At 39.9% G+C, this 27,949-nt stretch overlaps 1 protein-coding gene across 3 annotated transcripts in view; it reads right to left on the reverse strand.

Moving 5' to 3' along the window:
- Positions 1–631: 631 nt before the first annotated feature.
- The window catches only part of LOC105930470 (leucine-rich repeat-containing protein 49), a 51,233-nt gene continuing 23,915 nt past the window's right edge, over positions 632–27,949 (reverse strand). For all 3 annotated transcript variants that reach the window (XM_036136470.1, XM_036136471.1, XM_036136473.1), the window contains 8 exons: positions 24,400–24,483; positions 20,921–21,096; positions 18,738–18,833; positions 11,860–12,094; positions 10,116–10,301; positions 6,648–6,757; positions 3,959–4,112; positions 632–1,396 (listed from right to left, as the gene is read on the reverse strand). In XM_036136470.1, coding sequence (XP_035992363.1) covers positions 1,181–1,396; positions 3,959–4,112; positions 6,648–6,757; positions 10,116–10,301; positions 11,860–12,094; positions 18,738–18,833; positions 20,921–21,096; positions 24,400–24,483 — 1,257 coding nt within the window. In that variant the 3' untranslated portion in view covers positions 632–1,180. The remainder of the gene's footprint in view (positions 1,397–3,958; positions 4,113–6,647; positions 6,758–10,115; positions 10,302–11,859; positions 12,095–18,737; positions 18,834–20,920; positions 21,097–24,399; positions 24,484–27,949) is intronic.

Raw genomic sequence — 27,949 nt, forward strand, 5'->3', positions numbered from 1 at the left:
GAATGAGCTGTTTGTCCAGTGACCCCCCCTGTCAATGAAGCCAGAAAATGGGGCTGTGGGAAGGGCAATGCAAGGGACCCAAGCCTGGTTCATGAGAAAGATAACAGAACACTCCATGGTAGATGGATGTGAGGCACTCTTTTCAGTTTGTATGGCAGTTCTGGTCCCAAAAGCTGACAAATGAGGCTGGTTACAGGTCTCTTTTTTCAGTGGTCCTCTTGGATTAAAGTAGTATTACAACTCAGATTAAGCCAGTAAAACCCCCTATCCTTCAGGCTTCTGAAAGACCAACAAACCTTCCATCAATTTACGCAATATTTTGAACAATCATTTCTAATGAATTTCCAGTTAATTTGCATGTAGAATTAAATTAGGATAGCACCTTTGGTTTTTGTTATGTTGGTTATTTGTCTGTTTGCTCAAATAATTATTTTGAAAGGTCAAAAATGCATCCTTCAGGTTGATTTTCAAAGGTTAGCAGATCAACAGCTCATGGATGAACCCCAGCTTAATATTGCTACATACAATTATGCTAATCTGACTGAATAGTTGAAAAACCCAACACCTTCAATCACGTAGCAACATTTTCAGAAAAAGAGAACCATTAACACTATGCACACAGACCCTGTGCTAATGCAGAATCTTTTAATACTAAGTACAATACAGAAAGTCAGTAGTAAACAAAAAAGACCATGTTTGTGTCTGCGCCCTTTCATGTCAGGCAGGAGGGAGTGAGAGATGGACGCATGATGCTGATTAGAAGACAGAAAAATCTTTCCAATCTCCAGTAAAAAAGACACTGGCAATTTTCAGCAGAGGACGGTGACAGTGCAGGAATTCATTCAGAAGGCTTTTAAAGTGCAGTTTTTTTGTTTTTTAGGGAAGTCAGTGCACCACAAGTCAGTAAGTCCTTTTAACCTTCCTTAGGCATGACACAGCTCCACCCTCTGAGGAATGGAATCAGTGAAAATCTACATTCAGTCAAGATGCGTTGAATTTTTTATAGACATCTTTATAAGTCTCTATCCGTCTCAAAAAGGGACCTCTGACTAGTAACTAATAAAATCAGATGGAGATGAAGTGCCAACAGTTGGGGTCTGAAATGAGAAAATGAGAAGCGGGAAGCGATGTCCACATTTGGCCATGTGTATGTGGTCTCGGGGAAAGGCTTTGGTCCTTTTCACTTGGTCTCGGTGAGCTTTGCTAGACTGTCTCTGCGAAAGGCCCCTCTGTCCCTCATGTCCAACACGCAGTCCTTCACCATCTCGGCAAACATGGACGGCCAGAGCTTGTGTAAAGCCTCACCCTTCAGATTGGTGTCCGACGCCCTTTTGACCAACTCCTGGAGGTACTGCTCTATCACGGCGGCACGCTCCGATGACTCCACAGTGGCCTCCTGTGATGAATAAAAGAATATCAGCTTCGCAAATCAAGTTTAAAGAGGCTAGGTAAAAAAAATATTTTACAGTACCACCAATTTTTTTTTTGTTTTTTTGCATAAACTTTAAAGCCGTGTTTCCTTTGGTGATAAAAAAAAACAACTATAATCCGTACATTAAATAAATGGAAATATCTGTATAAATATTTACATGTCTGATCTTTAACTAAGATTCAACAATATAATTAAAGTCACTCAGTGAGTCACATTATATAAGGTAACTACACAGAGACGATGAAAACAGCATTTAATTTTGTTATTAATTATAGTATTACCTCAGAAAAATGAAAAACACTTTTTAATACATAAATAAATCTGGGCTGAACACCTGCTTAAAGTTTATTATTTTCAAAAGTTACTCTCAATCTGACAAACGAGAGTCATCAGAATGTATATTCTAATTAATTGAATATGACTTTATATATATATATATATAATGCAATAAATCAATACATAATAAATCTATTACTTGAATGTGTTAATAATAATACATTAACTAAACAGAATTAAATAAAATTTAAAGACATTAAAGAATTCAAATGTGTTAGAAATATCCATACATAAAAAACATGTTAAAATCACATAATTATATCAGTTTGTATTGACTTATTTCATATTTCCTGCGCTACAGTCCATTATAAAATTCATTATTAACAATTTTATTTAACTGATTAAATATATAACCCTTTATTTAACAATGTTAATGCATTGAATAGCAGCAGTTTATTGCCAATCTTTGTAATACTGTGTGTTTTCTACATGGTCTTAGGTGAGTGTGCCAGGCGATTTCCAAATCCTTTAAATCTTTTTATGTACAAAAATTAATTAGGACAAGCTAAAATAAAGGCAACCTGATCTTTTTAATAGGGTTTAATTTCTAAGAAGTTTAAAATGAAGCAGATAATATGCATGTGGCTGACCAAGAAATGAACTGAGTGAAATGAAGACCAGGAAGAGGAGTTGAGGATGAACTGGAGAGAACCCCAAAACAGTCTTTAAATGTGGAGCCTGTGGTAATACTTGTGGTGGTAGATCAACAGTTAAGCTCCAAAAGTACAGTTTCAGATTTCAAATTAGATTCTAGCCTAATTTTTCAATGAGGACGATAAGATAGTGATTAATACATGCAGAGCAGAAGCTTTGAAATATGAGCTTAACACATTGTTACTTAATGCTAACGTTGTTTTAAATACAGACAGGCATGTGCTGGCTACCAGTACAAAGGTATACCAAGGTTTTCAGCACTTTCAAACCTCCCAAAACATTTCGTCACACTGTTTCTTCGGTTAAAAAGTCATTTGAATGAGCTGCCAGAGAAAGTGTTGAGTTGACCAGAGGTTTTTGTGGCTGTATGGAGCATATATTATACCAGGACAGCCCTTCCTTAGCTTTTGCTGTTTACTGCTGGTCAGCTGGCTTTTCCTCTCACTTATAACAAAGATAAATCTGCTTGTCCAGAAAAAAATACTAAATAGCAAAAAACATTAAAAGATACTGGCATGGAAACTAAGGGAGCACCATACAACTGTCTTATTAAAGTAACAGTGTTTAAAGGCTACAGGTGCCACTAACTTTTGTACTGTGAAACTGGTATTTTTACTCAAGGTTATCATATCATGAGAATCACATATCGATTAGATATGTAGACATGTTACTTTAAGTAATAAAACTAGAGCAGCATCCCCTTCTGCTTTTTGGGATATGTAAGTTACACTTCAGTCAACATCAAGGATTGTTTTTCAAAAAGGTCAGATTCTTGAACTGATAATAATGTTATTTAATCTCATACTACACCATGCAGAATTTCTGTCTGCGCTGATGAAAATTCACACACCTCAGCATGCCAAATGCTTAAAAGTGACTCTAACGAAAGGGCAATCCAGTTTTTTTCTTGACATATTAAGCCAAAAATTATTCAATTGTTTTGGGATTCTCATAGACTTTGTATAGGCCGTTGAACACTGATTGCCAGGTGGTCAGGACATGCTGATGTACGGAAAAAAGCGTGCTCTGTCCTGATGTTATAGGACACTTTGAATCTTTCAACCTTGATCCTAATTCACAATCATTACCAAACAGGGACGCGTCATAAATAACACATCCTTCATGTTTTGCTTCCCTTTAATTATGTTTGTAAAAAGGACAAATTTTGTGGCAAGTTACAAGCAGTGGGACCTCAGCTGTACAAGAAATTACAGCTTAGTAGCAAAAAAAGTGCAGTGCTTCTACAGCTCACTAAACAGGTGATGGCAAATATCCACGTGGAGATATTTCTGAGATCCAGTGTGACACATTCTAATTTTTGATTTAGTGACGGCACTAATAGTTTTTATGCAACATTATTTTACAGGATTTCTAAAGGACAGACAGTCCAAAGTTAAACATCAAATACACCTCAAGTGTGCCTGTACTCTGCAGCTCAACAAGGTCTTGGTACCTGAAAAATGTTGACATCTGAAACTACGATTAAAACTACACGCCGTTTTTCACACCACAGCGCTTCCATTAAACAAAACAAACCTCGGGGCTCTCCGCATTACAGTCTCTACTCGGATAGTTAAAGAGCGCTCGGCTCAGGCCTTCACCCAGCAGCTTCCCATTATCCCGCAGCTCCTCCGGACTCAGCCCTGCCCGCCGGCCGCGCCCCTCCAGCAGGAACTGCAGCTGCCTTTTCCTTAAAAGTGGAGACAGAAAAGTGAGAGGAGTGAGTCAGGGTAAAGAAACTACCAGACATGTTGAGAGGCACCGGCAGCAAGTGAGCGAAACCAATCAGAAAGCGCCCTCTCACTTTAATGCTTGCAAAGCTGTTTATTTTTTTAAGAGATAGAGAAGAGAAAAAGTTGAAAAATCCATCTGGGATGAAAGCAACGACAGGCTTCCAAACATCAAATACATCAATTTAAATGAAAATACGAGTCATTTGCACACATTTCAACAAATATCATGGTTTAAACTCGACTCTTATCAGCCAGCAGCAGTTAAGGGAATGATGTAAAGTACACCGAATGTTTCTATCAGAATGAAATCTTCTGTGATTGAGCTTTGTACCAACATGCTCAGCAGGTCATTGCCAGGATGCTTACATTTACAGACCAGGCTGGAGGCAAACATTCCACTTTAGATGACACAGTGTGTGAACGGCATGTGAAAGTTTCTCTGTGTCGGCCCCTAAACCCTGTATGGAGGAATCAGTTTCACACAAACCAGCAAGTTGAAATCACAGCAAAGCAACTGTGTAGTTTGACTTTAAATAAATAAAAAATCACATCTTGTACTGTGCTTCACTTGCATTCAGCTCCTTGAATAGGTATTCATACACCATATTTTTTTTGCCACGTTACAACAAACTGGAATTTATTTTATTGGGCTTTGAGTGACCAAAAGTTAAGGATTTTTTTATATTTTATTCTATTCCCTGTTGTTTTTTCTCACGTGTCGTGTCATAAAATTTTCAGGCATCTACATGTACCAGAGCAAAGTTGCTCTGGTACATGTAGATGCTTTATTTTTTTAAATTCTTTACAAATACAAATCTCAATACTGTAATTGTGCATTTGTCCTCGGCTCCCTTTACTCAGATAGCCCTACACAAAGTTCAGTACAGCCAAGTTGCTTGACAAGTCATCTAGACTGTAAACACAGTTCTCCTGTATGCAAATTTAATTTGTGGATAAACACAGCTGTTCTGTGAAGGCCTCAGAGGTTTGTTGGAGAACATTACTAAAGAAACAGCGTCATGAAGACCAAGGAACACAGAAGACAGATCGGGGATAAAACCGCGAAAGACATTTAGACCAGAGTAATATCTCTAGCTTTGAACATGTCCTGAAGCCCTGTTCGTTCCATCAGCAACAAATCCACCAAGACATGACTGTAAATATAAACTTTAAAGGCCAGGAAAGAAGAACATTCATCAGAGAAGCAACAAGAGACCCATAGAAACCCTGGAGAAGCTGCACAGATTTACAGCAGAAACCTGTGGAAGAAGGTGCGCTAATCAGCTCACTGCAGCCAGGTTGACTTGGTTTATTAATCAGGTGACTTCTGAAGCTGATTATTTACCCTGGATTTTATTTGGAGGTTTCAGAGTAAAAGGGGTTGACTACAAGTGCATATCACACTTTCACATTTTGACATCAACAACGCTAATTAAAAAAACAACCATATTTCAAATTACTCTTACAATTACGGACCAGTTTTTAACGCTCTACGGCACAAAATACATCTAAAAAATGCAGTCAAAGCGGAGTTATTATGAGTTATTATGAGCTGCATACCAACAAAAGCGACGCTGTTTTCCGCTGTTACGATTCAAGATTGTAACAATCGAACGCAAATGACTAATGAGGTAAATATTCTGCAGGCAAATAAGACTTTCACAAAGATGTGAAGATGACAGGCCTCAGGCTGCTGATTATCATTTATCTGAATAGGCTGTGAGATGCAGATAAATGGTGGGGGGGCCAAAAAGCTTGAGCTGACTTTCATTTCCAAAATCTTTCACCGAGCACCCAGATAAAGCTTCAATACATCTGCTGTGAAGGCGACATTTTGCCAAAGCACTAAAGGACAATGAGAGACTTCAGGAAGGTTTTCTATTTAAATATATACTAATTATGCAAATTATTACCACACAAATTACCTCAGGTTTTACATTTGCACATTATTATTACTGCCTTTAATTAAAAAGATAGAACTAAATAACTTTAAATATGCCAACTACAATGTTAATTGACAGAAACGTAGCTTTTCTTTTTTACCTCCACTCCATTTTTTTTCTTTAAACAAGTCTGTGTCGGCCCTAACCACGCTTTATTTGGAGCCATTAGAAAGTCATCTTGTGCGTGACAAGCACAGCACATTCTGGATTTGTGAAGATTCGTGTTGTTGACCCAGAGTGACAGACCTCAAGACTCATTTGGCTGGTAGGAATGTTTGTGCCCAAGTGCCAAGTCCCCACCCTTACGCTGAGAGACAAAGTCTAATTCCTCTGGCTCCTCTGTGCCAGCCTCTGTCTCATAGCTACATACACAGACGCAGAAATGTATACTCGCACAAAAGGTACACACAGGCATGAATGCACATGCACAGAGGGGTACATATTCAGGACTGGAAACTCATTGAAGAATCCAAACAATCTGGATTCATCCAAACAAATACTGCACGCAGTCTGAAAGGGTCTGCTGAACATCTGACACACAGTTCTCACCTGGACTCTTCTAGCAGCAGGAGGAGCCGGCAACGGGGGGTTTCAGTGGCTGCGATGTGACCCAGTGTCCCAAACACCCGCTCTGCAGCAATCACATCATTCATGGTCACCTAAGAGCGACAAAAAGTTCACTGGTTGGGCTTTTAATAGTTTATTAGACGCGTTTGAAATGGTAACACAGAGAAGACACAAGTTCAACTGTAACTAGTGGCTTCGCTTTGTCAAACATGATTCTTTAATGGTAAGGTCCTCCAGGTAAAAATGAGAATATAGATAAAGAATAAAAAGAGCACATTTCATCCAATGAGATGTGCTCTTTTTACAGCTGAGGTCGAAATCATTAACACCCAATCCCCCCCTTCCCCAATAAACGTTTTTTTTTTTTTTTTGTATTCCCCAGTGGCAGTGAAACAGATCAATGCAGTTTTACCACAGCTTTTCCAAACATCCCAGTTTTATTTAGGATCCTTACATTATTTTACTTTGAACCTACAACCACAAATTATTAGCCCCTCAGATGCTAATAGTCAATAGTATCCCTCTTTGCTGAAATACAGCATTTAGTCCATTGTGGTAGTTTGAGAAGAGTCTCTGCACATCTCCCAAGGAATCCCTTCCCATTCTTCTTTCCCAAATCTTTTAATTCAATTCAATTCAATTCAATTTTATTTATATTGCGCCAATTCATGAAACATGTCATCTCAAGGCACTTTACAAAGTCAAGTTCAATCATATTATACAGATTGGTCAAAAATTTCCTATATAAGGGAACCAGTTGATTGCATCAAAGTCCCAACAAGCAGCATTCACTCCTGGAGAAGCGTAGAGCCACAGGGAGAGTCGTCTGCATTGTACATGGCTTTGCAGCAATCCCTCATACTGAGCAAGCATGAAGCGACAGTGGGAAGAAAAACTCCCCATCAACGGGAAGGAAAACCTCCGGCAGAAGCTCCTCCAAATTCAATGGTCTTCTAGCATGGACCCTGGTCTTCAGGACACCTCAAGATTTTCAATGGGATTCAAGTCAGGGCTTTGTAAGTGTGTCAGTAACACTCACTGTGGTTGCCTGGAGGTAGCTCTTCACCAGGTATCAAGTATGTCTGCGGTCGTTGTCATGTTCGAAGACAAGACGACAACCTAGAGCAGGTTTTTGCTGCAGACTGCTTGAGATTTTCTTACAAAATATTCACATAACATTCTTTCTTCATGATTCTTTCAACCTTAGTGGGATTCCCAGTGCCTGACGCACTGAAGCATCCCCACAGCATGATGCTCCCACCACCATGTTTCACTGTGACGATTGTGTTCTTTGGGTTATAAGACAAAGAACACCTATGGCGTCTCTATAGCGAAAATGCTCTAGTTTGGTCTCATCTGACCAAAGAACACACCTCCAATATGCATAACCCTTTTCCAGATTATCCTTAGCATACCCCAGCCTGGCTTGAAGGTGTCTTTTTCTACAAAAGTGGAGTTTTTCTTGGCCTGCATCCTTGTAGTCCATTTTTGTCTTTTTTAACACTATGATTCCTGACTTGGCTTAGTCATTAACTAGTGTTTTGACAGTTTTTCTAGGGTCTTTAGACATATCTCTCACCACTTTTCTGTCCATAGTCTTTAGAATATTTTTCTTCCTTCCTCTGCCAGACTTATTCTGTACTGTGTGGCGGTCTTTGAATTCCTTGATGATACTCCTCAATCCATTTCTTGACACTTGGAAATGCTGTGATATATTTGTACATCCTTCTCCTGCTTTGTGAGAATCAATTAGTTTTCTTAAGTCAAAACTGAATTATTTTGGCTCAAACCCTCAGTTTTCACTTGATTGACTGATTGATTACAAGCTGTGAGTGTTACAGAGTCACAACACATGATTGAGCAACAGTAGTTTGTGCTTTGGCTCAATGAAAATGTCAGTTCTTAAGGGGGCTGGTCATTTGGAACTCGGTATTTTTTTGGGGGGGGGGGGGGGTTGTGGCATCATTTTGTTTCTGGGTGCAAAGTAAAATAATATAAGGTTCCAAAATAAAACTACGATGTTTGGTTGATTTGTTTAACAGCACAGACATTTTGGAAGAAAAACTAACAATTTAATAGGGGGGCTAATCATTTTGACCTCAAATGTAGATTCAAAACACATGGAGAAAAATATTTAAAGTCTTTATTTCTTGTAATATTCATGCTAATGGCTTACATAGAAAACCCAAAATTCTGCCTCAGAAACCTTAAATATTGCAAAATATATATAAAAAACATATTTTAATAAATAAAAATATTATGCAATGGTCATTTTATGCATACAAAGTCTGATGATTCAACAGATGTCCAAAAGACACCGACAGCTTCCACAGGAGGGTAAGCCACAAAAGGTCATTGCCAAAGAAGCTGCTCGTTCACAGAATGTATCCAAACATATTCATAGAAGGTTTAATGGAAGTCTGGTAGGAAAAGGTGCACCGGCAGCAAAGATAACAGCAGACTTGAGAGGAATGAAAAGCAAAATCCATTCAAGAATTTGGAAGAGCTTCACACAGAGTGGACGAAAGCTGGGGGTCAAGAGCCACTTCTCACAAATGAATCCTACTGAGGGGCAACAAATGTTGCATTCCTCATTTTGAGCCGATTCAGAAACAGAGACAACGGCAGAAGCAGCTTACGTGGGACAAAGACATAAGAACTGGGCTGTTGCACAGCGCTTTAAAGTCCTCTTTTCAGACGAAAGTAAAGTTTACATTACATTTGGAAGTCAAGGTCCCAGAGTCTGGAGGACGAGTGGAGAGGCTCAGAATCCACGTTCCATGAAGCGTCAAGTTTTCACCGTCAGTGATGATTCAGGGTGCAGTATCGTCTGCACCCCAAATCAACCACGGTGTTTTCTGATGTCCACAGTCAATGCAGCCATCTATGAGGTTTCCTTCTGCTCACAAGTTTTATGGAGATGCTGATTCCATTTTCCAGCAGGACTTGGGGCATTTCTGCACTGCCAAAGGTACCAGAAACTGCTTCTATGACCATGGTGTTACTGTGCTTGACTTGCCAGCAAACTGGCCTGACCTGAACCCCACAGGCACTCAATGGGGTGTTGTCAGGCGGAAAAAGACAGGCTGATCGCCTCCATGCCACGCCGCATTAATGCAGTAATTATGTAAAAGGAGCAAGAACCAAGTGCATAGAAACATACTTTTCACAAGCCCATCACTTCTGTTTAAAAGCTCATTCTTTTATTGATCTTAGGTAATATTCTAATTTTCTGAGCAACTGCATTTTGGATTTTCATTATATGTAAGGCATAATCATTAAAATGACAAGTATTAAAGGAATTAAAAGATTTCTCTATATATGTAATAGAACTATTATATGTATGAAATTGACTTTCTAAGATGAGGGATTTTTGTTTTTAGCAATATTCAAATTTTCTGAGACGTACTTGCATACGAGAGGTGGTCTGCACAGAAACATAAGCCTCACCTCCTGGCCATTGATTTTTTGCAGGTTGAAGTGGTAGAGTCGGTAGATGATGAATGAGCGCCACAAAGCCAGACTGACCACTGGGTTGCCTTCTGGATGAATGGTCAGTTGGTCCAGACGCCTCACCTGAGCCAGAGCGGCCAGCTGGGGGAGACGGCTGATGTTAGTTTCCAGGAATATCAGGTGCTATGGAAGAAAAAAAATGTCTAGTTTAGTTGTTTAACAATTAATTAGTTAAAATACCCCCCCCCCACACCGCCCCAAAAAATAAAGGAAAGAACTAGGCTTTAGGCCAAAAAAGGAAAACTGATATGCAATGCCTTTCTATCTGGCAATTTAAAGTTTAGCTGATATTAGATTACTTTCCACAAATGAATAATGAATTGATATGATGCTTTTATTCTGAAGGACCCTCTCTGTGTCCAAAAAAGAAAGTTTTTTACAAGAATAAAAATGCATTGAAGTACCATTAATTCATGCATTAAAGATTAGGGAGTGGTTAGTTTTGATAAAAATAACGAATGGAAAAAATATATATATCGCAGTATTTAACATGCTGGATCACCTAGCAGTTGTGTTTTTGGATCGTATGAGGAAGCTGGAGTACCCGGAGAGAAATCACACATGCACAGAGCGAACATGCAAACTCCATGCAGAAAGTCCCCAGGCCAGAATTCAAACCCAGAACCTTCTTGCTGGAAGGCACCAGTGCTACCAAATTGTGCCACCGATCACCGACCAATTCCAATCGACGTGATGCCACCTGTCAGTCCCAGAGGCTCATCAGCACCTGGCCAACCAAAGTGAAACACCCCTCACCTGCAGGAGCTGCAGGACCTTTACCTCCGACATTGTCGGGATTTTGCATTACAAACAAGTTGCAGTCAGATGGATTTTGTTAAGAAACAAAAGTGTAGTTTATTCCTTACCCGAAACCTAAAAGAAACCTAGAGAAATATAAAAGAAGGATAAAGGCATGCAGCCAGCCTCATGAGCAGCTGAACACCACAGTAATCGACAGCCACCTACCGCATATTTGTCTGTGTAAAGGTAACTGAATTTTTTTCATAATTACATTGAACAGTCAAATTAGAGGGGAATACTTTAAACACAGCACAACTCACCAGCTGTGTTTCATGTGTTTTGAATACATGCATGTTGCAACTTCTGGTTGCCTAAGTTTTTTCTTTGTTAGCTATAATTAGTCCAATGTTGCACAAAGCTTTTAATAGGTAGAGTAAGATTTGCCCTCCTATTTCAGAATTTCACTGTAAATTCTTGCCATTGATAGCTCGATGGCTGCAAGAAAACGTGTACTGCAGTCCGCAGTAACTATTTTAAGTTACTAATATATGTTTTAAGGTTGGCAGGAGTTGGATTTTTAAACGTGGGATTTAACATCAATTTGTCTGTGATTACCTTGAAATAACTTCACTGACTTGATGTACGACTAATTAAAAAAAAAAAATTCCTGACTCCCTGTCTTCTTTGCCCTAATGTTGGCAAAAATGGCTCCGTTAACGCTGTGAGCTTGGCTTTGACCATCATTACAGCGTCTGTGTTTGTCGGAGTTTAGATCGGCCTGGGGTACACTTCGGCGTGGGTGGAGCAATCTTGCAGTCGGCATCACGTCGGTTTAAGGGAACATCTGGCCAAATTCCAGTCATCTGGTCATCTGATTGATTAATTTAGTTTCTTTTTTTTTTTTTTTGCAAACGGTTTTCCATATAGCTTGTGACCTCACCGACAGATTTGGGAACTTTACTCTTATTCTTGGCAGTGTGGGAACAATGGCGTCAAAGTTAATGAAGCGGAAGGCGATGACGGTGACGGCACCGGCAGTCTGAACACCCCAGCCTCTCTCCAGGGCCTCCAGGGCGCCGAGTCCAAATAAACGCAGAGTGTCTCCATCAAGCTCCGCCAGGTGACTGTCAGACAAGGACAAGCTCTGAGCGCTGCCACTCCCCGTCTCCACAAGTCTGGGAAGAAAAACGTGAAAACAACCAATTTGAAACAGAAGTGTGCTGAAAGCAGAGAAATTGTTACCTTGCGCAGTTAGAAGGAGACGCTTTGTGGCTAAAGTATTGTGAACACAGCTGGTTGAGGAAGCGTAAGAGAAGGGGTAGTCAGTGTCCTGGCTGTTTTGGTTAATAGCAGCTCTCTGCTCGCCTACGCAACAGCTGAAGTGCCCATTTCCTGAGAAGAAAGTCTTGAGAGTAAAGAATCTGAGGGAGGCTCAAGCAGATGTATTCCCAGTTAATACTTAGAAGCCTATATACCCGGCCATTGAGATCTGCTGACACTCAGGGGAGTTTTATTTATAGCAGGGCATCACAGGGTATCACCGATCATTTTGAGTTCAGGCTGCCAAAAACTAATTACCCAATTTTATGCTCCAAACAATGACTCTGTGACCTGGAGCCAAAGCGGATAGACTAATCCTTAGATTACAGAAGCCTAATCCAAGACTGCTGTTGTGACCGAGTACATTTCTTGAATTTATAAAAGTCTTCAGAGCCAGATGACGCCACACAGTTTGTCCCATAATCGGGAAAAAGCACAAAGATCCTTTTCCAGGAATCATAAGCCCGGGGTTTGTGGGAGATGAACAGGACTTTTCGGTAAAATAAAATCAGACTCTGGGTAGTTATCTCTCATCAAACATCCCACTGTTAATTTGTCTGATTGTTTTATTTTATTTTTACTGTAACTCATATTTCATTCACAATAAAAAAACACGTTTCCAAGCAGAAACACCTCCACTGGCCTCAAAAAGGGAAGAAATTATTGATTAGAGTTCTTCAGAGTACATCAGTCTGATTTTTCTGTTTGTTTGTTTTTTTGTGTTTATTTATGATTCATCAATATAGTTCTTCCTTCGGTGATGTTTCCTTTTATCCTGTTAACCTGCAGTAAAACTGAGCGGCACTGCTTGAATTTCAAGATAATTTGGAGCCAATAAAGTGCTTTGAAGCTGTTTGTGAAAAAAGACCAGGTCTAAATTTTACATTTATCGTAATTCCAATTTATCTCAATTTATTTATTTATTTGGTTGTTTGTCTAATTGTTTTTTTCTTTCCTTTCATCTTCTTTTGTTAACAATGTGATGCAATTTCCCTTTAGTGAACTAGTGACCCTACTGAGTGGTGGAGGGTCATTTCTTCAGTTACACAGAACAGACAACAACCCTGTTAGAGACCAAGCTCGTTCACAACACAGTAGTTTTATTTTCGTCAGTTACCGTGTAAAAAAGATCCTTTACTGAAACCAAGACGCCAGATTTCATGATCAAATTCCTCTAGCGATTGTTTTGAGCCACGGAAAAAACTATATAAATACAAGATAAAGCTGTAAATTAAAGTCTGAAACTGCGTCAGATGTGGGCAACTACTGCATTGTACTCATCTAAGAGGTGGATAATTGCATTGATATGCAAACTGTGACCTCATGGCACTTATTGGCCCACAATGGTGCATTCCAGTCTTCTGCAATATGTATATTTTGCACACTGGACTTCTTTCCTTACACATCATTAAACAAAGGCCAACCACGATGGTGTTGAAATGCAGTTTTAGAAGATTTCCCTTCTCGACTGCAGCACAGTGACAGTATTGGAATGCGAATTAGCGTCAAGTCTTAACGATTTGGAGCTGGAACATCATGACATGTAGGGAAATGCACACAAAGAATGAGAGAGACGTGTGTGTGCCTGGAAATGTGCCATCAGTGCTCTGCACCAAGTCAGATTATGTTTCTCTGTTATCAGGGCTAAAAGGTTGCCAGGTGGGTCTTGACTCTATCATGTCACAATGCTATAGATAAATCATGAAGAAGGCATGGAAAATGATGTGAAAAAAAAAACTATGGTAGCAACAAACTCCATATCTACTTAGGTCTATCTCACTTAATCCCACAGCGCTATTAAAAGTGACATCTGTCATCTCTAACGAAGCTTAATCTTTCCTAAGAATCATGCAACGCACACATTTAGAAATGCCTTAATAATGCGAAACAGTCAGGCTGTCTGAGTTCATGTCGTTACAACATAGCATTCCTTCCTTTTTGTTAAAAGTTAAAACAAGCAGAGAGTCGCGGAGGCTGATGATTTGAAGTGTTCGTTTTAAGATCTCACCTTTCATTAATGAATCTGGATAAACTTTTTCCTCCCCTTCCTGTCTCAACTGACGTGCCTGACACACCTCACCTGTTTGCCGCCTGAGTCTTTTGGCAAACGAAAAAGACACGACCCTGCATCAGAGTCACGCTTTGGCAAATCGTCCTCCCATAAATAATAGCTTGATAACATCAGTATCAGCCTCAAAGTGGCGTCAGCATTAACTTCAGTCTCATTCTGATTTGCTGCCAAGCTGTGGTAGCTAATGTCAAGCAGAGATGACATCATGGTGTTTTCTTTTTAACATGAAAGAAAATTCCTCTCTATTCAACGAATCGTGAGATCCGTTTAAACAAACTGAAGTGATTATGTCTGAATTTGAGAGTGGCGATCAGCTTGCAGAGGCACTGCTGTGGGTTGTAAAGTAAATTTCCATTCGAACAAGCAAATGAGGTTGAAGAAGTGTTGTACATCCTAATAGAAGCTAACATGGTGGGCAGATTGCCATTTACTAAATCTCAGGAAAACTGAGACAAGAAGAAAATCGTGGCCGGCTTAGGGACAGACATTGACCGTTATTAGTGGCGTTCATCTTAAAATTCGTGCTTCTGCCTGTTAAGACTAACATCCAAAGTTTCAAATCTATGAACTAGTAGACAAAAAGCTTGCAAATAGAAGTTTTACCAATAAATCCTCTTCCATTTAAAGCAACCTTATGGTAAATTAGAAGAAAAGGATAAGATTAAGCAAAGGTTTTTGTTAATGTTTTTTGTTAAAGCTGGTTAATGTTCATAAAAAAAAACACTGAGCTCTCTGAAAACTATTTTTGTTCAAACACAGGCTGGCACAGTCATTTGAATTGTATAAAACTCTGAAGTGTTATTACTGTATTATTGGTAAATAAAGGTGTGCCTGATATTTAGCTCTAAGAGGTTTAAAACATTTCGTAACAAAGATGATTTTGTTTAACTATAGCAAAAAAGCACACATTTCAAACAATATGGAAAAACAATAGATTTATCAATATTTGCATTTATAGACCCTCTTAACATGTCATGTATTTGTTGATGACATTTGGATTAATACATTAAGACCATCTAGCAAAACCTTTTTTCACACTGTGTTAGCGGGGAAGTTGGGATCTCGGGTAAGTTATCAAAACTTTTACAGTGGAAATATTTCCCTGCATTTGAGAAAAGGAAGTCTGGCCACACTTTGCTCAGAGTGTCAAAAACTTTCTGCACAAGCGCCAAGTTAAGGCCCTGGGTGCCTTTTTGACGCTCAAATCGTGTTCAGTCTGAACGCAGCATTAGTCGTGCACTCAGAGCAAAACTACAGTTCTGAGGTCTCATTTATAAAACTTTACAAAGTCCATACAAAAAGTGTACATATGCCAAGGAAAAAGAAAACGGCACACACTAAAATACATATATTCAGATTCATAAAACCTGCACACCAGCACGTAATTTGCCTTTATAGATCACAGCTGTACCTTAATGTTTGCGTACCTAGTTCCGCCTCATGTTCCACCCTCTGCACGGCCTGATTCAACCAATGGTCAGTGCAAAGCACCTCATGAACCTTAATGTGCATTGAAATGGTTCAGCTGATATTTTTTTTTTCATGGTAAAATGGCAGCCACGTAGAAAAAAAAAATCACAGAGGAGTTTATTAAATGTGAAAATCAGAGGTAAAAAAAGCACACATGTTGACCAAATCTAAAGAACTCATTAAACCTAAGCTTGACTGTAGTTTTAAACGGTATTTGAGTACGGATGACAGCCGTAATCCTGATTAGAACATCTTTGATCGCTGAAACTACGTTTCCTCCTAACTCGCCCATTTACAATGTCCTCCAGCAGTGTCAATGCATCCACCATGCAGCATTACGCACAGGTGTATTTCACCGTTTACAGCAATTAAAGTAATTGCTGCACACATCGTCACAGTTTATCTGTTAATCACACCCTGGTGATAATCAGGGAGAGGAATGTGATGGTAGAAAACCCAGATGAAATGTTATGCGGACTTTTATTTCAGACTGCTGACGGATTGGGCACCCTTTTATTTATTTGAAGGGTGCTTATGTGTCGTTACAGTATGTGTCACCAGTACAGGCATGAATAACACTGTGAGTTTGAATGCTTTTAGCAAAGTCCATCTATGATTAAAGGCTGCTATGGAGTGAAATTAAACGTCTGAGAGGAATGATCAAGCGGTTTGGCTGCAATTCACCACTTTACTATCTGCGTCGCCAATTTCCCCATCTCCAAAATAAGCGTACCCCTGGGTCAGAGTTGCTGTAAGTTTTTCAAGTTTTCAAGTTTTTGTATTTTTATTAGATCCCACCTTTTGCGTGGAAAGTGACATATGCAAGTTTCAGGCCCCATTTTGTGTGTACGCAAAATTCATAAATGAGACCCCTGTCTATTGAGCAGCCTAGAAAATTCTGAGATAACAATATCATAAGTGATCTAAAACAAATCACACACTGTCTCTGTGATACAGAAGGACAAAGCCTCCTCTATTTTCTATTTCTAACAAATTTGATTCTCCAAGGACCTGAGGCAGAATGCCTATAGATAATAAAGCAATAATAATGACTCAAGCATCTCAAAAGGAGCCAGTTTTTATATCATCAGTTTATAATCTCAGTGGGGGGAGACGATGCAATGTGTCGAAGCATGTAGAACTTTAATCACTATGTAACATGGCTTATTATATTTTATTTATGTGTTTTACACTTTGTTTTGCTCTATTTGTTAGTAAACCAAACACTTTTGTATATGGCTCAATCCGAATACCCTTATAGAGTAAAGACTCATAGCCAATGCAGAAGTGTGTCAGCAATCGCCGTGAATAGTCTTAATAGTGCTGACAGTGAGGAAGGAGGTAGGAAAAGAAGCCTGTATGCTTCCTACAGCGGCTAGTTTTGCCTAGGAGCCCCAGACGTCCCTTATCGGCGTGAAGAACCCTTAAGATATCCCACAATCCTTTGCGCGACATGATGTATCAGTACAGCCCACCTCACGGAAATCCACAAAAATGTCCAGAGAGAAGTGAGCGCACACGTTGTAGTTCATTTTCAGAAGGCTGTAGGCCCAGATTTGACTTGCATCCTACATGTGCATTTCCGTCACGTAATGATGTCAAAATTAAAGGCTGTCCGAAACCGCCACGGCAGTCCGAAGCTCCTTTCCTCCCCACGATAGAGTTCTCGCTGTGGATCCCGTGGAAGGTGAAGGAACAAGAGCTAGGAGCTATTATTAAGGGTATTCTGAAGGAGCCTATATTTACCACAACAAGACCACATGATCCAAAGTACGAAATATGGAGAAGTGATGGAGTCAGCAATGTCCAGCAGAGGTGTGAAAAGAATGAGAAAGTAACCCTGACGCTGTGGATGGGGTTGGTTTTAAGCCTGGCTGAGCTGTCATCTTACTGCGAGGCATTGCAGGACGGTCTACTGGCTCTTACAGTAGCTGCATCAATTGTCGCCATCTTGCTTTCTGATAGCGGTGCAGTACTGCCGGCAGACGGTGCAACAATGTTTCTGTCTGCCGATCGTGTGCGGCGCAAAGTTCTTTTCAGTCTCAAAAAGGACAACATTATTGGGATGAACGCTTAGCTGGTGCTGTTTTATTTGAAGACAAATGTATGTTTTTTGTGTTTTCTGTTTATGGTCAAAATACGTGACTAGGCTCTTTAAAATTTCCTGCCCACCGTTCCCTTTAGGAAAGATTTACTTGACTTCCAAATTAAGTCAGTGTTATATTTTCATACGATACATGCCAAAGCCATACTTCTTGAAAATCATCACGAGACACCAGACTGAATAACGTGGGTTGTATTTTTTTTTTCCCTCTACCTGTGAAGCAGCGTCACTGAAATAACATTGGAGTTGTGGGATTACTGTAGTTAGCATTGAAGGCTTTTGCTTTGGGGCCATTTTCGCTTCATGGTGCAGGTAGGAAAGGCATTCATCTGAAACGTGTAATAATCGTCCTTGAGACAGCCCTCGCTTTCATCTCAGCCCTCCCTCTCATAACTCATCGAGAGCTGGATCACAGTCTGTGCAAGAGAAGCTCACAGACATTAGAGTTCACAAAACAGCTTTACAACGTCACGTCATAAACACTGGCAGGAGAAAACTTGTTTTTAATCATTGCCCACAGACAGTTGTTTACTGTCTCACAAGGTGCATTACTAACCAAAGTATTTTAGGCCTGAGCAGGTAAATAACAGGGTCACTGTGTTACCTGAGAATACTTCAAGGTGGATTGGGCACACCAGCTGTTGTTGACTTCTTGCTCACTCGACTCTTAAAAGCTGAAATGCCATTTAAGCTGCTAAAGATTTTATAGGAACAGAGCAGCCGTCACAGAAGTCAAACAACAAATCTGATAAAATGATCAACTGTCTTATGAGTAGATGGGAGTGGGTCTGTGGATAGTATTATAGCATGAAGTTCAAGGAGCACCAAAAAAAATAGAGAAGTTTAGTCTCACTTTGGATCTCGAGGGCTGTTAGGACGGCTGTTGGTGCGGAGTCTGTTCTCGGTTCCCACTGATGGTCGCTCCGGTCCTGACCCTGGACTTATCCGTCTGTTAAGAACATGCAAAAACCTTCAGCTACACCAAAAACAAAATTTTTACAAACCTGTGCAGATGTCGGTAAAAAGGCTAATTGAAGCCAACTTGTTTTGCAAAAACAAAAATTTGGTTAATTACAAACAAACCAAAAAACTTTGTAATAGTTATTAATCTGAGCGGTACTACTTTCCTTCATTTGTCACCTTGTCTCTTTGGCTATGAGATTAATTTCTGTGTTGAGAAATTAGCTTAAAAGCAAGGCCCTGGCATTTTGGAATCATCCTATAGAGCCACAAATGTCTGAAAAACTTTTTGGAAAACCTTCATTTAGGAAAACTAAAACTAGAAATGTCCATATCCATAGCAAAGCTGGCACAATATGAATGTCATAAACATTTGAACAGTTATTTACAGTGCATTGCAAAAGTATTCAACCTCCTTGGCATTTCATCTGTTTTTTATACAATCCAACCTGACATTTAAATGTTCTTTATTCTTATTTAATGTGATGAATCTGAAGACCATCTTTACTGAGACTGGGACAGAGGTCCACCTTCCAGCAGGACAATGACCCGAAGCATGCTGCTAAAGCAGCACTCAAATGGTTTAAGGGGAAACACTTAATTATGCTGGAAGGGCCTAGTCAAAGTCCACACCTCAATCCAATTGACAATCTATGATTAAGATTGCTGTTCACAAGGCAAAAACAATCCAACATGAAAAACCTGGAGTAGTTTTGCATTAAGAAAAGGGCAAAAATCCAAGTTGCAAAATGTTGACAGGTCATAGAGACTTATTTAAAGCTGTTATGATTTGGTGGCGAGGACCACGGCGGCAACGAGGCGGAGTCAGGCACATGGTGAAAAAAAGAGTCTTTAATAGAGGTAACTTATGGAAAACGGGATACAACTCAAGCTCGGAAGGGTTCAAACAGGAAAAACACGGCCTCGGGAACAGGCTTCAACACAGAATCCACAGAGCGACCCGACAATGGGGAGACGAACAGAGGGCACTTAAATGCAGGCTGGGAATTGACAACCACAGGTGAGTCTTATCAACTAATTAAGTCCCATTTTGGAGATCCTGACAAAAGCCACTTTCAGCCAGAATGGCCACAAAAGGAGGCTGTACAAAATACTGACGTTAAGAGGAGTGAACGATCATTCACAGTGACATTTTCTGTTACTAACGAACACACAGTTATGGAGAAGGTTAAAGCAGGGTTATAAAACTATAGCGATAGTTTTGAACATCTCACAGAGATCAATCCGACATCTGAAAATAGAGTATGGCACAACTGTAAACCTATTGTCCGCCCACAAGGTGGACATTAATCATTGAAGGAACGAAGAGATCCATGGTAAAACTAAAGACATCTTCTTGTGGTGTTTTCTGCAAGTTGAGACTTAATGAAAAAATGGCAAGAAGAAATTGAATGTTGGAAAAACAACATTAGAAGTCGCACCGAAAATTCACCACAAGGTATGACCAACATTGAACGGTTATTCAATTTTATGGAAGATGGTCAGAGCTGGTAGGGAGATGCATGGAGGTGAATACAGAGCAATTGAGCAAGAAAACCTGCGAGAGCCTGCCAAAGACATGAAATTAGGGCGGAGGTTAACCTTCCACCACACAGCCAGCGCTATAATGGAATGGTTTAGTCATGTGTTAGAATGGCCCAGTCCACGTTCAGCTCTAGAGATCTGAGAATCAGCGGTGAGAAGTAAAAGTTGCTGTTCACATATGTTCTCCATTCACTTTGACTGAGCTGGAGCTAATATGCAAAGAAGAACGGGCAAAATATCAGCCTCCAGATGTGGATGCTTTGGAGACATAAACCAAGAAACCTGCAGCTGTAACAGCTGTTAAAAGCGCTGTCTATGCGGAAATGTTCCTTTCCTTACAACTACCTTTGAGTTAGCCCATCACATAAATTCCCAATAAAATACATTGACGTTTGAGACTGTAACATGATTCATTTTAACAAATTCAAGGGGTTATGAATGCTTTACAATGCACTGTAGGAATTGCCATATAGTAGTTCCAAAAGTTTCCAAATAAAAGGATTTATAAGACAAATATCATGCAACGTGCACCTTGGTTCTTCTGGAGACGTCTCCTGTGCAAGGCCATTGGTCTGTGCAGGGCTGTGAGCAGGGCTGTTCTCTGGACTAGCGTCCTCCTTAGAGCCATTTGTTGGAGGCAGCTCCAAGCAGGCCTTGACACCCTCCCACTGCTGGGCTGCATTACGGATTGCTAGACGGCGTTTCTCCTTGAAGAACAGATCAAATACACACATAAGCTTTAAATAAGCCAGCTCATTGTATGGAGGACCGAAACTGGCAAAATTAAAAATAAAAACAAAAATGTATAAATGGATTAATAAATAAATCAGTGCACTTGAAATGAATTAATAATTTTAATTAGACATTTTTTTATATTTAGATTTTAAACATCTCATTTATTTACTTTGCCAAGTTTTAGAATTTAAAACAGATGCAAAAGGAAAAATTAAAAAGGAGACAGAAAAAACGCAGAAAGAATGCAGGGAAATGAAAAGGCTTGTGGGAAAAAAATCAAGGTAAGGAAATTCAAGGGGGAAATTAAAGAAACGTAAATGCATAAGTAAAAGAAAAACGTGAAAAAAACAGCTAAATTAAAACCAAATGCTAAAATAAATTATGTGTTGGAAATAAATTATAAAACATGTGGTAATGTAAATAAAAGGGACATCTACATATTAATATACATATATTTTTTTAATTATTACATTTATTACAGTGTATTTGTTTATTTATTGGTCCATTTGTATATTTCTGCTTGGATTTAATACCAAGGTTTAGTTGAGGTTTATTTACCGATTGTTAAGTGTGGCCAGCCACAGGGGATCTGGCAAAACTAAAATAGTTAAAAATCTGGATTTCTGGATTTTCACAGAGCAACAATAGGATCCGTTTTTCGATACGGTCTAAGCAGCTGGTTTGCAAATTTGACAGTTAAATCCAAATCTCAGATCAACAATCCAGTGATTTTGTTGCAGGCAAAATCATTGGCATGCGGGCTCTCCGCTCACCTCAAGAACTTTTCTTTCAAGAATCTATCAAGCAGATAAAATTATGCTGGAACCGACATCACATGTTTTGTACCCTGAGTACGAGTTCCACTCTGTAACCATAACCAATATAAAAACTAGCTCATCCCTGTCTGTCAACATCATTCATGATTTAAGAAAGAAAGATGATCTAGAATAGAGGAGGCCCCTGGGGGCCTGTTGATGAATAGTTTTGAATAAAATGCTTGTGACTCAGTAGAGCGTTTGTTAAGATGACTGGATGGTAATGCGATGAGTGTTTTATGAATTTTCATGAGTTTATCTGTTTTGTTTACTTTCTCCTCTATGCTATTTATGCGATTCTTTGGACATTTTAAAGTTTTATTTTGTGGGCTGTTAGTAGCTTTCCCCTGTCCAGAAATAATTTCTCCCAGGGGAGACTAATATAGAAATCTTAATCCTGACAAAAGTAATATTTGGAATAAAAAAGAGAGATTCCCTGCAGCTAGACACGTTTACCACAGCAGGGCATGATATCTGTTCCTTGACGTTGAGATGTTGTGAAATGGTGTCTGCTCCTAAAAGAGAGATACTCTTGTTACGAAGAGAAGCATTCAGGATTGACACTTTACAAACAGCACACCCCAAGGGTTGGAATAAGGAATTTGTGTTGAACTGTTTTCTCAGTTATATGCTTGCTGAAATGTTGTGACTTTTTTTTTTACTCTTCTATGGTTTTGTATTTATATAGAGTTAGGGTTAGTTATAGATGGTGTGTATTTTGTTGTTCTTAGAGTGTTTTTGACTTCACACAAATATTTCCTTTTTGGGTTAATTGTCTGATACGCTTCAAACTGGCTGCGTGTTATCTGGCCTGTGCATAAATATGTTTGTTAGTCTTTCTTATCTGTAAATGGGATGAAAATGGCATTTAGCCAAATTACGTCCACCTTGCCCACATCATCAAGAGAAGAAAGAATACAGAGTGCTGGTGTTCTCTTTTCTCATGTTCTTCTGTACCGTGCACACATCTACTTGCTGTTACTTTCATGCTGTGCGCACTGAACATTTTATTATCACTTCAATAGTACCTGTCTGATAAGGATAAGGAAGATAAAATATCTCAAATATCAGCATGTTATACCCCAATAAAGAAATTCAGGAAGGTGGAAAACAAAGTCATTCACATCTACGAGTCTGGAAAGGCTTTCAAAATAATTTCTAACCCTTTGGGATTTTAGTAAAACACAGTGATACAGGAAAGTAGAGACTATTAAACAGTTCTGAGCCTTCCTTAGGAGTAGCTACCAGAACCACACCAACATAATATGAACGAATAATCTAGGAAGTCTTAAAAGAACCAAGAACAGCATCTAAACCGATGCAGTTCTTGGCTCTAAACTGACTTTAACTCGCCTTAAAATAAAGTCAGCGTTTAAGATTCAACCCCAGCAAAAAGACTGGGCAAAAAATGGTAGCGCTCCAAGACCAAACCCATTGCTGACCAAAGGGAACACAAACGCCCAATTAGACTTAAGAGAAAAAATATAAAACTTTCTAAAAGGTGTGCATCCCTGTTAAATCTGGTGTTAAACCAACGCATCAATTCAGACAGAAGAAAGCCATGCCAACAGTCAAACATGATGGGGGTGATAGTGCAGCTTTAGGACGGGAGGCTAAGAAACCAAAAAATCCCTGACTTAAATCAGATTGAGATTTTGTGGTACCTTAAATGTGATTTTTCATATTCAAAAACTGCCCAAGCGAGCTAAAATCCTTTTAAGCGATGTGGAGAACTGTGTGCTAAGGGTGGCACACCCAGTTTTCAGATTTAGGGAGCAAATACTTTTTGACACAGGGCCTGGTTGGTTTGGATATGTTTTTCCTAAATCTGATGATCTGAAACATGTAGCAAAACAGGAGAAATCTGTGAGGGGGGTTAATACTTTTATCAGTCCCCTCTCACGCTCCCCTCTGGACTATGCCTGATCCTCCAAAACATTTATCCCAAATGTTCTGTGAGTTTGTTCAAAAAATGCATGTAATATCAATGAAAAATCAAAAACATACAGACATCACAGTGCCTTCCAATGTAGGTTGTAAGGCACATAATAAATAGAGGTAAGAGGGATTAGTATTAAAAGAAAACTGTAATAAAATAGTATAGTATTTTAGTTTTGTTTCTTCTATATATTTTAATTGGCAAGTTACAGAGGGTAGATGTGAATGTCTGAGAAATATCCAGAAAACACAAAGGGTAGCTGCTAGCTGCTTAAATACAAGAATGCAAACTTAGCCTCAATTAACGCAAATCAGAACTTTTTCAACAAATACTCATCTTTACACCAAAAACAACTAAGCACAGATAAAAACAGGTTCTGTGGTGCTTCTTATTAATCTGCAATTTGAAAGGTTTACATTTCAGACATTGTAATATTAGCTGTACTTGACATTATATGGTACGTCAGTACATTCAATCCAGGCATAATTATAACAGCAGAGCAAAGCAGATAGGGCGGGTACCTTTTGAATGGTCTGCTTGTGACTCTCCCTCTTCTTTTCTTCCTCTTTTCGAGTCAATACACCTGCCATGCGCCGATCCTCGTCCTGAAAAGGAAAGCTGGTGCAATCACGGTGTCGCTCCATTCATGAGTTGTGAATTATTCATCAGAGCTTGGGGGTGCATCACAAAAGAGACAGTCTGGGACTAAGAGACTTTTTTCTCAGCACCAGAGAGCGACCACTACGGAAGCAGGGCAAGGAATTCTCACAGCAGCCGACTGCATCGCGGGATTATCTGTCTGATTTCCAGTTTCTAATAAACTGAGCCCAGCTGTTGCGGAAAGGCAGAACTCCCAGAATGCAACGCTCCCAATACAATCTGAGCCTGCTGGCTAAGAGCGAGGGGATATTCAGCTTTCAATGACAAGCTAGCAGAGACAAAGCTTCAGACTGATTCACAGAGTTTGATTCATTGAAATGAAGGAAAGCATTTCAGCAGCTGGGGGTACTTTTGAATGGAGCTTGTGAATACTGTCGCACGAAATGAATGCAAATCATTTCCTTTTTAATTCTCTTTTATAAAACATGAAAGTATTTTCTTTGTTTTGTTTGCAGCGGAAGTTTAAAGCCATTAAATATGTAGTGAGTTTAAACAAATTTGCATGTATCATCAAAAGGATCATTAGAAGGCATCTTCCTATATGAAACTGTGTTACATATAATTGCGTAGTTTTTGAAAGTTTGAAAAAACAGACACAGTGTCTTATAAAAGTACTTATAATCCTTTAACTTTTTCACATTTTGTCATGTTAGAATCACACACTTCAATATGTTTTATTGGGACGTCATGTGATAGACCAACACAAAGTAGAATGAATAGGGTGTTTTCAGCTGACGTCACGCTCACGTGACTACTCAGCGCGTCCGCCATATTGGGTGGCAGTCGTTTCGCACCGTTGACCTGCATTGTATGACGCCTTAGGCAGTATTGGAAGTGAACAATGGGGAAAACGTGTTTAATGGTTGGTTGCACGGCCCGTGGAGGTGGAGATAAACGCTTTCTATCGCCTACCAGCCGTAATAGTGAATCAGTGTGAAAAAAAAAACAGCTGTCTGAACAACGCCGTCACCTATGGCTGACACGGATATCCAGGTCCGATTTGGACGGTGTTAAGCTGGAATACGCCAGAGTCTGCGGTGCTCACTTTGTCACAGGTAATTAACTGTTAAGTATTTAAAACATATAAGAAGAATATATTAATAATAGGGCTTGGGCGTTATGACTTATTACTTTCCACGGCTGTCGTGTTGACTGCCTCCGCCGCCTCTACTGCCTATTACTACCGCATACTGTACTCCCTCTCTCAGCCGTGTTTTAATTTGATTAATTTCACCTTAACTTGATTTCAACCATGGTAAACCGTTGCTGTATTGTGGGCTGTAACAGCGCAACACATGATCGCCATGGGAAAAACATAGAAACAGATTAATTTTCCACCGCTTTCCTGCCTGGAGGCGCAACCACGGAGAACAACTGTTAGCGATAACAAAGAGTCGTCGGCTCGCTTGGATCGCGGCTGTAAGTCGACCGAACATAACTTTCCACAGTATCCCGATGTCAATGAGAGTGTGTTCTAAACGTTTGAAACACATAGCAGCTAGTTAAAAGTACATTACATGCGCGAGTTGTTGTTAGCGCTAACGGTTAGCATGTGCTAACCCGGCTGAGCGCAGCTTACCTTTGAACGAGTTACAGAGATAAAGAGATCGTCGGCTCGCTTGGATCGCGGCTGTAAGACCGAACATAACTTTCCACAGTATCCCGATGTCAATGAGAGTGTGTTCTAAACGTTTGAAACACATAGCAGCAAGTTAAAAGTACATTACATGCGCGAGTGGTTGTTAGCGCTAACGGTTAGCATGAGCCAGAGCCCGGCTGAGCGCAGCTTACCTTTGAACGAGTTACAGAGATAAAGAGATCGTCGGCTCGCTTGGATCGCGGCTGTAAGACCGAACATAACTTTCCACAGTATCCCGATGTCAATGAGAGTGTGTTCTAAACGTTTGAAACACATAGCAGCAAGTTAAAAGTACATTACATGCGCGAGTGGTTGTTAGCGCTAATGGTTAGCATGTGCTAACCCGTCTGTACGCAGCTTACCTTTGAACAAGTTGCTGTGTTCCCACTGTTTGCTGGCTTTATGATCTGCAGCTCCTACCGGCGCCAATACGGTAAATACAACTTAATTTTGCACTGGTCATTGTTCTGCTTAAATAATTAAAGCCGCGAGCGGCGTCGATCGGCCTTGCAGCCAAGCGCCTTCGCGCACCGCCCGCCGCCGGCGGGCGGTGCAACACATTTGCGTCGGATTGTTTACATTTTTACCATCTTATTAAAACTCACCCGTCCACGTATGATGGCGATTTCCTTGATGTACATAACCAGATGTGAACTGGTTGTGAGCCTCTAGATCCTTGTAAGCTCTCATTTCCTCAAGAGTGTGCAGAGGGTTTTCACTGAACACCAGGTAATGCACTATGTCGCCGTGCTCTACATTTGGCCAATCATCTGGATTACGGCTAAACAAGGCACCGTGGAGGGCATACGGGTCCATATGGTCGATCACGGAACATTTCCTCAGATATACGTCCTTATCTGGTCGCTCTAGCGTGCTGGCGTACTTATCCATTCGCGATACGATAATACGTGTAAGACAACTAGAGATAAGGAAGTGTGCCACCCAATATGGCGGACCGGAAGTTGGCCAGTGACGTCAGTGAAAACACCCTATTGTGAAATGAAAGGAAAATTATTTATTCTCCAATTTCTTTACAAATAAAAAATCTGCGAAGTGTGTGTACAAAGGAGGCATTGTGTTCAAGAGTTCCCTTTACTCTGGTACTCCTAAATAAAAACCATTACAAACGAATGCCTTCAGAACCAACCTCATTTGTACATAGAGTCCACGTGTTTGTTATTTAATCAAAGTATGGACACATTTGTTCTGTGAAGGCCTCAGAGGCTTGTTAGAGAACATTAGTAAACATTGAATGAAATGCTCAAACCACTATCCAAAGTAGAAAGACAACAACTGAAAACCTACCAAGACATGGCTGTCCACCTTTATTGACCAGTGTTTCCAAATCCACTCATTATAAGCCACTTTGGGCTTGTTTTTTTCTGAAGTGGCTTCTAAATTTCGCAGGTTGGGTTTTTTGGGCTTGCTTTTGACTGTCAAGTTGCTTATTGGGCTCTAAAATAAGAGGCTATAATCAGACAAGAATAGGGGAGTATTGGCCTTGCATCCTGGGAAGGCTGCATGTTTCCTAGTTTGAATCCCACATACTGCCATTCTAGGCCTCTGAGCAAGACCCTTAGCCCCTGAATACTTCCCGGAGACTACACAAAGCCCACTGCTCCCTAATTAATGGGTTAAACGCTGAGGACAAATTTAGTAAAGTTGCAATGGCAAATAAAGCAATTATCCATCCATCCATTTTCCTACATGCTTATCCCTTTTGGGGTCGCGAGGGTGCTGGTGCCTATCTCCAGCTGTCAATGGCGGGGTAC

This window comes from Fundulus heteroclitus, chromosome 4 (assembly GCF_011125445.2).
Source record: "Fundulus heteroclitus isolate FHET01 chromosome 4, MU-UCD_Fhet_4.1, whole genome shotgun sequence".
NCBI classification, from domain to species: domain Eukaryota; kingdom Metazoa; phylum Chordata; class Actinopteri; order Cyprinodontiformes; family Fundulidae; genus Fundulus; species Fundulus heteroclitus.